This window comes from Corvus cornix, chromosome 3, assembly GCF_000738735.6.
Source record: "Corvus cornix cornix isolate S_Up_H32 chromosome 3, ASM73873v5, whole genome shotgun sequence".
Classification (NCBI taxonomy): Eukaryota; Metazoa; Chordata; class Aves; order Passeriformes; family Corvidae; genus Corvus; species Corvus cornix.
The window spans coordinates 56588283-56602095 of NC_047056.1; the positions used below are offsets into that span (position 1 = coordinate 56588283).

General features: G+C 39.9%; 1 protein-coding gene across 1 annotated transcript in view; it reads right to left on the minus strand.

The window, feature by feature from the left end:
* Positions 1–13813, minus strand: part of MTHFD1L (methylenetetrahydrofolate dehydrogenase (NADP+ dependent) 1 like) — a 146620-nt gene that overhangs the window by 82412 nt on the left and 50395 nt on the right. Inside the window, 2 exon segments of the mRNA XM_019290081.3 lie at positions 3388–3499; positions 10587–10655. Coding sequence (XP_019145626.2) covers positions 3388–3499; positions 10587–10655 — 181 coding nt within the window.

Below are 13813 nucleotides of genomic sequence, written 5' to 3' on the forward strand. Positions count from 1 at the left end.
TGTCTACATCACTGTTACCTGACACTACTCAAAAGACACAGCACGATGCCGTTCCAGCTGAAAAGCAAGCAGAGAAACAGGCAATGCAGGCCAGAGAGAGAAAGTAAGGTTTAAAAATAAATTTTAGAAGAACATTTTGAGAAGGTTTCTCTTTTTTTGCCTTGGCTGTGGCACATGGTCACACAAGCAATTGGATCTACGCAACAGATTGGTTTCTCACTGCTGGCTGTCGCAGCTCACCCTCTCCTGCACCAGCTCTGGTGTTTTTGTGACTCTGGGCTGAACCGCTTCTGTGTTAAGTCAGCAGAAAACTAAGCCAACAAAAAGGGCAATAGGTTTCTGCTGGGATGTCATGCAAAAACAGTTGATCACAGTCTGAGAAAGGAGACAGGCTTAGCTGCTCTGGCAGTGCAGGCTCACTCTGATCAGCTCAGTCTAATCATCCACAGTAGCTTTACTGGCACTTGAAGGCTCCAAATGCGGCTATAATACTATAAATATTTATTTCAGCAAAAACACCATCTTACATGGCATTATCTCATCTTCCCCCTGTCACACAAAGCTGTTTGCCCAGACACTGCCTGTGAGGGGGAAGGAAAGGAATTTTTTTTGTTGTAGTTGTTTTCAATCGAGACCAAGGCTTCAGTTTAGCTTGTCACGTGGCTTTGTGAACAGGTGTGCTGGTGAAACAGAGGGGTTGCAAAGGACTGGAAACAAGCAGCTGGAGGAAGGAGGGTGCTTAAACCAGGACAGAGAGTTTAAAAAGTTTGTATCTGCAAAACTGTGTTGCAAATTCAAGCCATGCTATTCTCCTTAGTACTGTCCACACACTTAAAAGGAAATTCTGCTCTAAAATAAATACAGTGTAAGTGAAAAAAAAAAAAAGAATAAGAAATAGCTATAAACTCTAAATATATAAACCAGTAAATATATGAATTATATATCTTTTATATCATCATCCCATCTCAGCTCTGTGAGTGAGCTAACATATGTACATTAAGGTATTTATTCTACTATTCAGGAAAATAATTTAATAGCAGACTCTGTCACAGATTTTTGATGTTCCTGCTTTGGATGCAACTGAGAGCAATCTCATAGCCTGTGGTCCCTAAAATGCCTCTCCTAGCCACGTGGTTCTGCAAGACACCCTTCTCTATTCCTAGCACCTTTTGGATTTTTTCCTGAGCTTATGGAACTAACCTACATGGCAGAATGTGAACTGTAATCGCCCATACAAGATTTAATGAGTGCCAGATCTAATGCACAAGAACACTGACAAAAGGGAAATGTGGAACAGTGAAAACTTTTATTTTTAGCAAGAGTAACTAAACTTATTCAGCCACTTACCTAACTGCAGCATAGCTGTCCTGCACGCCGGCTGTCTGAATTAACTACTGGATCAGCTTTCTCCATGGAATTTCAATGGCCATGCAGGGTTCAGGCAAACTCCACAGTGAGCAGGAATGCAGTGGAGTTTTTTGCTACCTGCTTTGCTGCACAGATTCACAAGGCACTGGGCTCTCCATCGGTATGGATGTTACCTCAGTGTGGACTGGTGCACACTTTGTAGCTGTGACTTTAGACTTCGGTTGTGTAGGGTAGGATAGAACAGTATTTAATAAATCAGTGAATGCTACATGTAGTCTCTGCCCACGTGCTCTGACTAGTTACCAAAAAAAATTATTTTTTTAAACCATAAAGCTTAGGGTAATTACAACCATTAGAACAAACATTTACTCTTGTGACTACCTGCAAAGTTTATTTAAGCAGGCCACTCTGTGAACTATTGCTTTTAATAATCTAACAAGGATCTACAAATCATGCTGAAGTTCCTGGCTCTGCAGAGCAAAGGCAGTCTTATTCTGAAGCCAGTTTCATGGGGATTTGTGTTCTGTGGAATAAAATCTGAACAAGCGCCTTTAGCTGGCAACGCACAAAGGTTTTCCTATATTGAAGCTATGCTGCTTTGCCTCCCAACAGAGAAACTGGAGCCAAAGACAAACAAAGCAGAAAAGAGCGTTAAAGACAAACAGGTGGATAAGACTGAAAAAAAAGCAAGAAATGCTCTCAGTGCCTGAGGGACACACTCAATGGAAGGGAATCCAAATATAAGGCAATACATTTTGGGCTCTGAAACCAGGATCAAGACTCAAGACTGTCGCCAACATACTTTCCCTCACTTGATACACAACTGATTCCTCAGCTGAAATGATTGCTCACTGCAGAAACAAAGTAATTTCACGCGGCTTATGAAAAATGTTAGCTACCCTAAATGCTTTTGCTCTTCATTCCACAAAGCCATGTAACAACAAACATGGCCCAGTGAAATACAAATTCAACTATCGTTAAATAAATGTATTCAGAATGCAAAATATTCTTTGAATGGATGTTTGATGAATAGAGGGATATAAACAGACCTTTAAGCTGTACAACACTGTAAAAAGAATCCTTTCCAATATGTAGGTATGACATAAGCATATACATCCATGTTTCTCTACTAGTTTTAAGGGTGCTAGCATAAGAAACCTCGCTACATTTTTCACATTGCTGCCTCTTTTCAAGAGCATTGTTCCACAGGTACTCAAACTCCAGCTTTAGGATTAACGTAATCCATCCTGGATGTTCAGGACATAGAAGAGAATGGCTGCAGCATTACTACTGCAAAGCAGCAACACCCCTTTTATTTAATTAATTCTAAGGTTTAAACAGTCACTACGATTTTTATAAAAGCTAGTTCATTGTTCAGCCACAAGTTTATTTAGCCTGCAACTGTAAGCTCTATGTGTGTCTATTGTTGTTTGTGCAGGCTGAATTCCTAATATAAAAAGAGTCTGTCCACTCAAATGCTTTCATGGGAACATAAGGGCCTCATGATGAGGTTTGACAATGCAGCTGGACTAACCTAATGGCTCACAGCCACTAAAATGAGGCTGTATTAATCTTTCTTCTACCATCCTGCCTCTGCTAGTCCTCTGCACTGGCTCAGGGACATCTGACCTCTGATTTGGCTGAGTTTACTGAACTGGTAGAGAAATAATTCAGCAGGAAAAAAGAATGGTTTCTGTTGGTTTATCAAGTGTGGCCAGATGGATACCAATAGATTGAACAACAGGACACCTCTTTCAATGCAATCCAGTCATTTGACTGGTTGAGACTCCTTGTGGAGTCTCAAACATGGTGACAGGACCATGGTGACAGGACTTGAGACAAAAGGCAGGGTAAGAGAAGAAGTGCTTTTGGCTTATTATATACTCACTTAAAGATTATTTTATACTGATATTAATAACAAATTAGCATTCTTACCTTTAACTGCTAGTTTTTCCATTCACTTGCATCACTGCCAATTTACCAACAGATCATAATACAATAAACTGAATATTTACTTACCTACAAATCCTTTCTCTCCAACTAATTTAAGGGCAATTTTATCTGCCAAAACGGAAGAATTTCCATGTGCAATGTTAGCAAAAGGTCCAGCGTGAACAAATACTGGTGTTCCCTGGATGATAAAGAAATATACGTAAGTAATTCGATGTATAGATGTCATGGTTTAACCCCAGCCAGGAACTAAGCCCCACACAGCTGATTACTCACTCCTCTACAGTAGGATGAAGGAGCAAATCAGAAGGGTTAAAATAAGAGAACTCATAGGTTGAAATAAAGAAAATTCAATAGGTAAAGAAAAGACTGCGCACACATAAGCAAAGCAAAACAAGGAATTAATTCCTGCTTTCCATGGGCAGGCAGGTGTTCAGCCCAGGAAAGCAGGGTTCCATCATGTGCAATGGTTACTTGGGAAGACAAATGCCATCACTCTAAATATCCCCCCTTCCTCCCACAGCTTGGTATGCTCAGCATGATGCTATACGGTCTGGAATACCCCTTGTGCCAGTCGTGGTCAGCTGTCCTGACTGTGTCCCCTCCCAACATCTTGTGTAAGCCCCAGCCTGCTTGCTGGTGGGGTGAGAGACAGAAAAGGCCTTGACTCTGTGCGAGCCCTGCTCAGCATAACAGAAACATTCCTGTGTTATCAACACTGTCTCCAGTACAAATCCAAAACGCAGCCCTGTACCAGCTGATGTGAAGAAAGTTAACCTTATTCCAGCCCAAACCTCAATAATTTTGCAGACTAATCAAAATTTTTTATTAATCAAAGCACGTACAGCAAGGAAGTGCCATTAGACAATTTAGGGGTTCTAGGTACATCTCAGGTGCTTGAGACCTCATTCACTGACTGGCCTTGATGTCAGAACCTGCTTAATTCCTAGAAAGGTAATAGACAGTAGTGCAACCTCTAGGTAACTTGCACAACTTCCCCACCCCACTTTGTACTAATTAATGTTTCGTATTTCCACAGCTCTAATACTGTGGTGTGCTATTCTGGCATACGAACTACAACAAGCACTAAATGCATTGCTGCAGATACACAAATAAGAGCCCAGCTCCAGCCCTACTCCATCCCTGTGTGCTCCTGTTTTCCTCACTGGCTGCAACAGCCATTTCTGTGCAGGCAGAGGAGCCAGCAGAAGCCATGAGGGACCAGAGTCAAGGCTTAAGGAGCTGGAGAGGGAGATGGCAAGGGACAAGCTGGGGTACAGTGGGGATACTGACACAGTGGAAAACAGTGGAAAACTACTGTAATCTAAATGGTGTTTTACAGAAAACACAGACATTTTAGTAATGATGAATAGAAATTATATACAAAAATGATGTATCAACAAAAAGCGCCTCTTCTTATTGTTTCCTTTAGAAGTAATAATATATAATTAATTGTTTTGCTCAGAAGAAAGACAAGTAACTTTTTAGCCATTGCCACGTGCACACACATGGGTGGGCTATTCTCCAGGAATGACACAATTAAGCTACAACTCAGGTAACTCTGCCTCGAACATGTTAGAGTAGAAACAGGAGCCAAAGAACTAAATAAAGAGAAATTGTGCCCTGTAATAAGAGAATCAATGTAGATCACTATAATTATAACACAGTGACTTCATAGCATTTACTTAAGATTAGGTTTCTTTTCTTGTTTTCTATCTGCTAATGGACACATACTGCAACATCAACTGGGACTTCACACAGGTACGCAAAAAATTAACATGAGCTATGTATGCTTTCAAAGTTTAACTGGGCATCCATTTAACAGGTGATGTGCAAAATATGTTATCCCTATTCCAAAGAGCTTGTAACATACAGAATAAAATGCAAACAACTTCCACCAAACCATGTTTAAGCTTTGCTTCTACTTTAATCCAGTATTTATGCTTCTGGCATTCAAATAAGTAAGATCACAAGTTTTCAGCTACCAGACTCAGATCCATACTGATGCCATGATGATTTTTTGCCTTTTCTTTTATACCCCTTTTATATACCTGTTTATAACTTCTGTATTCTTAGTGCTTTTTGCCTACATTCTTGGCCTTGTTTGTCAAGCTAGGAGATAAACATCATAGAAGCTTCGTAGTTAGGGATCAGTGTGCCCCAGACCCCAAGGTCCTCTCCAGAACAGATTCTGTAAACTAAGATAGAACCATCCAGGGGAAGGCTCCTTGGGGAGGGGGGGGGGCTCATTCAAGCCTCTCATTGAGGAATCTTTGATAGATATGCTAATTAGTAAGACCTATAATGTTATACCAGATCAATTGTGGGCATGCATTGCGGGGTGCATTGAGGTGCATTTGATCTGGATGTGTGCACCTAAGGATCCTTAAAATAAATACAGAGGTAAAAATCCCTTTTTCCCTTCTAACTGTGTTTGATTCTTTATTTTAAGACCAGGAAAAGACATCAATACGATTTATTCCAATTTGTCTTTTATTACACAGTATGTCTAATTTTACTCTTCCAAGCCCTAATTTCTTGTGGCAAGCAATTAAAGGGCTGGTCTTGTTAGAGCCCAGTGCACACATGGGCAGATGAGATGCATGGACCCAGAACTGCAGCCAGTGACTGGGCAGCCCAGCACATACTACAGCAGCTATGCAAAGAGAGGTGCCAGAAGGGTCTCCTCCTACATTCCCTGTGCAACTGTGCTTCCAAGAGTTTGTCCACACAACATGGGTAGGAAGGAAATTTGGACTGCAGGATCCAAAATCCAGAATATTGGAAGTCAAGAGGCTCCCATGACTAACTTGAAATCCAAACATACTACTAAATCACTGGCATAGACAGGTGCCCCTCCCTGGAGCTCTGAAATCCACCAAAAGAAAAGGAAGAGCTACTGGAATGTTTTTTCAATCCTGGCAGAAAAGTCAAGTCTAGATACTGAAGAGAGTGAACTCCAGCAGGGCCTTGGGAGCCTCAGGCACACACTGGAATAGGGACAACAATGTCTTCTCAGGCCAGCTTTAGTGACTGTGCCAGTCCATCTGTACCACTTGTTTTTGCCACTTATTTTTGCTACGCTCTTAATAAACTATATGGAGAACCAAACAGTGGCACAGAAATGCATTCTGCTGGCTGCTTTCAGTACAGAAAATTTTATTATCCAAGTTTCAGTAAAAGAAAATAAACCCAGAATGTCAATAAATAGTTGAAGTTATCTGGCCGCTAGAAGGATATTTATAATACTTATTACCATCCTTCTCTCATCTTTACTGTGATTGGCACTTCAAAAGTAACACAACAAACCATCCCAGAGCAGCCAGCCTGCAACTACAAAGGGTTGTCCCATAGAGCAGCTGCTCTGTTACGCATGGTATAAATAAATGCTAAACATTAAGGGATCAGTTGACAAGAGAAGAAATCTGTCATGAGAAACATGGATAAACACTATGAAATCATTATGTACATTCCAAACAAAGTAATCTCAATTTTACAGCACTGGATATAAGTTCCACTGAAGTCTGTGGTTATTGTAAATGGAGTGCTCTGAGTCTCCCATTTTGAGATTTTTACTGTCACTCCTGCATATAAAACACTGTCAATCACTAACAGTTTCAGGTGGAATTTATGGTGTCAGAGTAGCAGGACTGTGACGGAAAGCAACCCACCACGAAACCTCTTTAAAAACCAGCAAATTAAAACACACATCAATTCACATATGAAAAAAAGCACTGACTTAAGTTGCCAGTTCAGTTCCACACAGGACTGACATTCGGTCATTTTTGATTTATGACCTTCTAAGCCTCTTCCCCAGTGCATGCAGACATCCATAAAAAGTTGGTACAAATCTACCCAGCATGTTGTTCTTCTCCCTTTTCACAGGCCCTTAGAAGCAACTCCTCAGACTTCCACGGCTTAACACAATTCCCACCTTCAGGCTCGTGGCCAGATCACAGAGGAGTGCAGCTGCACTGGCTACTTCTATTTGGCTCCTATCTCTGCAATGGCTACTTCCAGCCACTGCTTACCCACAGACACTAGGACTTACATATTAAATCAGCCAAATCAACTGTCAGTCACCCAGATCTCCTGCTCTCCCTCATCAACAGCCTTTTTGCCATTCCCCAAAGTGATCTGGATGACCTTCTTTGGTGATCAGTTTCGTCCCTAATTGCCAGATGGGTCCATGGTGCCTTCTCAGCTGTATTTGTGTTCTCTATAATCATATTATTTTTCCACCACCTATGTGCTGTAGGATCATTTCTAATTTTACTGTTGTCAAATTGCAGTGCTGTTGCTAAAGGTCTTTACACTTTTATGAAGAACTTTTTCTCCCTGAAGGGATTAGGATTATGTTTCCCAATTATTTTTGGTAACCTCTTTGGAAACTTAAAATGCTAACTTTTGGGTGCTACTTACTAGGATTATTTCAAGTGTAATGCAGGCTTCAGTTATCCTTATTTCTGAATTGCAATTCACACATTCATCGAAAAATGACATTATGTATAGCAGAAGAAACATTATTGCATCTACCTACAACTATCTACATCTGCCTCAGGGTATATTAGGATTCTTTTGGCTTAAAATCTATCATGCTAGAGGGCTCTAAACTCACAAGCGGTTCACTAGAGTACACTCAAAAGTGTGCAGGGCACATGTTCCTTGTTCCCCTCCTTTTTCCTTTTTTTTTTTTTTTTACTGAAGCTATTAAAAGTAGCACCTCTTGCTATTCAGATGAAGCATTATTCAGATGAAGCATTAAAAATAATGAAGAGAGCTCAACAGCATAGGCAGTACTAGAGCAGGCCATTGCATCCCCAGGAGGGCCAAGTGTGTCCTGGGGAACATCAGGCACAGCATTGCCAGCTGGGCGAGGAAGGGGATTGTCCCACTCTGCTCTGTGCTGGGGCAGCCTCACCTCGAGTGCTGGGGGCAGGTCTGGGTGCCACAACATAAAAAAGGACATGAAGCCATTAGGGAGCATCCAAAGGAAGGAAACAAAGATGGTGAAGGGCCTTGAGGAGAAGCCATATGAGGAGTGGCTGAGGTCACTTGGTCTGTCTGGCCTGAAAGAGACCAAGGGACCAAGGGGAGACCTCACTGCAGTTACAACTTCCTCGTGAGTGGAAGAGGAGGGGCAGACACCAATCTCTTCTCTGTGGTGACCACTGACAGGGCCCAAAGGAATGGCCTGAAGTTATGTCAGGGAGGTTTAGGTTGGATATCAGGAAAAGGTTTTTCACCCAGAGGGTGGCTGGGCATTGGAACAGGCTCCCCAGGGAAGTGGTCACAGCACCAAGCCTGACAGAGTTCAAGAAGTGTTTGGACAGTGCTCTCAGGCACATGGTGTGACTCTTGGGGATGGTACTGTGCAGGGCCAGGAGCTGGACTTGGTGATCCTCAGGGGTTCCTTCCAGCTCAGCAGGTTCTGTGATCCTACATGAGAGCAATGACACAGTCCAAAAGGACATCAGCCAAAGCAGAGCACTATCTTGGAAAACGTTTAGATAAACCGGGGATCTCCACTCTTCGATACATGACTTACATTAGCCTGCAAGCCAGCAAGTATCCAAAGGGTGACAAAAACTCATCTTTAAGACTCAAAGAGGAGGAGTGGAGCATGAAGCAGTCTTCCAAGCTGCTTAAGTTTGCTGTTTCAAAAATAACTTTGTGAGAAGAATTTAGGGGAAAAATGTATCTTTGGGTAATGTGGTCAGGGTCCTGCTAACAAGCAATAGTGTTTGATGAAAGTTGGCAGATGTTTCAGCCATAGCATAGATTAGACTAGAAAAGAATACCACATAAAAGGCAGGAATTTTATTGCATAGAAATGTGAATATAAAGAAATGCGGGGAAAAAAATATATGCATGCATGTCCCAGAACCAAATTCCTATCAATCAAAAGAAACTCTCCTGACATTTATAATTGTCTTTCCGAACACTGCAACAAAACCACAGTACTTTCCAACAGATATGCAGTGTGCAAACAGAGTGACTACACAGTCAGAATCAAAGCTACCTTGTCACTGGAGCTTAACACACACAATGTTATCCAAGTGGTGACTTAATACTCAGTTCTGGCTGTGACATTCTTGATCCTATGTGACCTCCAGTTTCTGCTATTGGATGTTACATTAAAATTATCACACACTCATACAGCCACATGAAAGAACAGGTTTTCTTTGCAGGGGAAAATAATTAAGATGGCTATAATAAAATAACATAGACTTAAATTCTATTTTTCTAATATTCCCTGAGACAAGGAAGTTGTCCCAATCCAAAGACAAAAGCAAAAAATTAGTTATCACTTTGACATGCTGTAGAAAATGAGACATTTTTATCTGGTAATTTTATCAAACTGGAGATTGATTGCACTGGTATCTTTCTGCATTCTTCAACTTTTCACCATATCAAAAATTGTTGTGAAATATTCCAGCTGTGTAATTTTGATAGTCAAATGGAAAAAAAAAAAAAAAAACCACTGATTTTTCTCCAAGTGCATTTGCTGTTTCATTATTTCCTTTTTTCTTTCTCCTTCTCCCATTGAATGTTGCTCATCATTCAGTTTCCTGTCAAAATATCAATACTAGACTGCCCAAGCACAAAGTTAGGTTGCACTAATTCTACATTATTTAAGCTTTTGGAAGCAAGCTCACTAGGGTAGGTGTAAAACATTCCTCTCATAGCCCATCAAAGCTTCATTTAGTCCATGATGGCACTATGGCAAGACAGGGTGGCTGGGAGCCATCTTTTGAAAATGCATAAACAGCTAAAAGGACCCTCCTGTGATTATGAATGGCACAAACTGTAATACAGGTTAGAATGGCCACAGCAAAGCTGCTTTTTTCCACACAAAATGCTGGGCTGTGGGAATCATGGGAACATCCCTATAAAAGAAGTACATAAAAAGGAAACTTCCCCATAAGAACAAGGTGGGACACAGCAGCAAATCTGTGACTTGGATGACCAACCTGCCTCCCAGTGTGCTCAGAACCAGCTCAACAATGCACTGCAGCTTGTTTGCAACACTTGGTAAAATTATGACTATAGCTATATCTCAAAGAGGAAGAAAACCACCAAAAAGATATAAATGCAGATAGAGTCGAATAGTTAACATAAACAAATGAACATTTGCTAGAATCCCTTTATGGATCTGACTCTGGCTTGAACTTTGAAAGTCAAGCAGAGTTGCTGAAGAGAAGCATGATCAGAACACTATGGAATTTGAAAGTTGGAGAAGGGCTGGCATCATAAGCCATACTTACCTCTAATGTCTGCATTAGTGTGGGCTTAATTGCATCTTTCATCAAAACTGCCAAAGCACCAGTTACTCCCTAAAAAACAAGAGTCCACATTTTAACTGACTTAGAAGTCAATTCTAAGGTGCAACATTTCCAAGTTACACTTAAGCTTATAGTTAAAACAACCCTTACAGTTCAAAGCAGTGTTAAAGTCATGCATATTATTTAGATATTACCTCAAGACTTCTAAAATCCTGTACTTACAGTGTGTCAAAATCAAAAATTATTTTGTTCTGAATACACTTAAAAGGCACCAGGTAATTTCATTGTCCTATTTCATGGAGAGGTCAGAAACAGAATTAAGTGATCAGCATGAGGTTGTTCAAGGTAACAAAAGATGAAGTGCCAAAGGCCACTGAGACCTGAGATAGCAGGAAGGCAATAACTTGCTAAGAATGCCTAAAGAAATGACAGATGTATTTCTTTTATGACAGAATCAATAGCATAAATCTATAGCTAGCAACAACCAGAAAGGGTACTTTTCAAGACTTGTACAAATATATACATAAGAGATACAGGATGAAGCAGCCACAGAGTTTACCAGTGGCAGATAACGAATACATCAGAAGACTAAAAGCTAGAGGTGCCTTACTGTGATGATGAAAGCACAAAAGGAGCTGAGCAAATTGCAGCCTTTTGGTTGTAAAAAACCTTAGTCCTCTCTAAAATTTTGCTGAAGTATAAATTTTACACTGACTGACCTTAAAAAAAATAAAAATCATGACATCCCTCTACACCAAATTTCAATGCTCATTTTAGAAAAAAAAAAAGGCTACAGAGTGTGCACATGACTATCAGACTATATGAAGAGTGCTATCTAGAAACCACCAACATATGTTCAAATTCATTCTTGAATTACTTTGATTTTGAGATGATGTGTTTCGTTTTGAAAAAACTAGATAATGGTTCAAAAAAACCACAGTAGTGTTATAAAGAGTGGCTCATAGACTTGCCAGAGAATGCAAAACAAAATGAATTTAATATATTTTTGTATTGAAAAGAAACATGAAAACCAAACAAAAATCCTAGCTGCTGTAAATTGTTTAAAATGAAGATTGAAAAACATGGGTACAATATCCAAGCAGCCTATAAAGAGATGAACAATAATATCCAAATGAAGAAAAGCAATAAAAACAGTGCCAGTATAATTTTCAACACAGCCTTTGTCAACTAACGCCAAATTTGAGCAATCAAAGTCAGCATGAAAATTTTGACGGCAATAGATAAGAGACATAAAAGTATGTGGTGATTAAGTACAGTATTTTATAAAATTAAATTTTCCCCTTTCTGAGCATCACATCTGAGCATGGACTTCAGAGGAAAATGATGCAGAATATTTGGCCTTAGATAAAACTGAATTGAAACCAAAATATTAAAACTGGTGTCTACTAATGCATAGCAAGCGTTTCCTTGGAGGACAGTGAGGGAGAGAGAGAAGGAAAAGATTTTCCTTTGCACTCTGCATCTCCCACTATTTACAAAACCCAATGGATCCACAAAGATATGAGAAAATGATACCAAAACAGCCTAGTTTTTCATCTTCTGAATTAGCAAAGGAATAGATTGCTGTTTCTTAACATGTTAATTTTAGAAGCTAGGATTAAAACGCAAAGAAACGTAAGCGCTTCAGCTCTTTCAAAACAGGTGAAGCTCTACCGCTTCTACAGAAACAGCCTGGTGCTATATGTTGCCTATATACCCAAATACTCTCATTTCTGGAGGAAAAAAAAAAAGCCAAATGCAAAACTTTACATCAGGTCTTCGAAGTGGTCAACAGTAAGAATAACTACCTGAGCTGCCACACATCAGCCCTACTGGAAAGAAGACTTGAGGGAAGAAGTGGTGAAAAATAAAATCAGGACACTTCTCCCTCAGCTTCCTCCCCTGCCCCTTCTAAAAAACAATGGCTCAAATCCTGTCTCCTATGCTTTCTGATATCTTCACCAATCTGATAAAAACAGTGAAGTAAAAAAATACTTCCTCTGCATTTTAACTTTTTGGGAGATATTACTTATGCATTATTTGGGAAATACTAGACATGCATTCTGGACACAACAATTCATTTTATCTGAAGCTGAAAGCAAAACCAAACCAAAATGTAAATACTCCAATAGGCATATCTTGTGTCTATCTGCCTCCCATGGTTCTTAACCAGGTTTGGTGTCAACAGCAGTCCTTAAAAGCTACACAAAAAGTAAAGCTTTCATACTTATCTGACAGGACTGGGAGAATAAGGTTTTCATTTGTTTGTATCCTCAATCCTCCAAGTATCTAGTAAACAATTCCTACAGCTCACTCCAAGTCCTGGATCCAATTCTCAGAGCTATTTAAGGAATCAGGTTCCTATTTCCAATTCAGAAAAGGTAGACAAACTTTTTATAAAAGAATTAAGGGCTTAGACACACACCAATTAAATGTGTGAGAGCCCGAAGATCACTAGCTTTCCACTAACTCACTGTCAGAAGAAAGAAGCAGGGCTCTGAATCAACTGTATACAGACATCCAACTTTTCTGGGTTCCTTCCTGGAACTGATCACAAGTATTCCTGAAAATAATGCTCCTTCCATCTATCCACCAGCCGTCAGGGCAGGTATGCTCCCCAGGACAGCACAGATCACAGAGCACAAAATAAATTATACTCGTGACACAGGAAAGGCAACTTAGATGAAAATCCAAAATACTTTCAAAGCAACTTCCAGTGGAGCAGTCTCTGAAGTCTACCAAGAGTGGAAATGAAAGCCAGCATCAGATGACAAGGAAAGTGATTGAAAGTAACTGCTATGAAATGAATAAAGGCTACACAGACTGAAGGGCAGAGAAAAACCCCTTTCTTTATAAGAAAAATAATGAAATACTTGTAACTTCCCTTCAATTGAAACTATAGTCTCTAACAAAATAATAACACTTTCTGCAATTTCAGTCCTGTAAAAAACTAAACCTTAAACCATAATCTGAGAACTGCAACTTCTTTTGTTTGAAGTGAACAATGTACACAATGGTTCTGATGAACCAGAGAACAAAATCTCGCTAGCTGACAATCATTTATGTAAGTAAATATGAAGCTATTTATTTTTTTTTGGTCCTGGAATTACTGAAATCTAACAGTATGGCGCAGAAAGTAAGATGAGAAGAAGCCTGATTTAAAAAAAAATAGTGACATATTTATTTAATATTTTTCATATCTGCTGAAA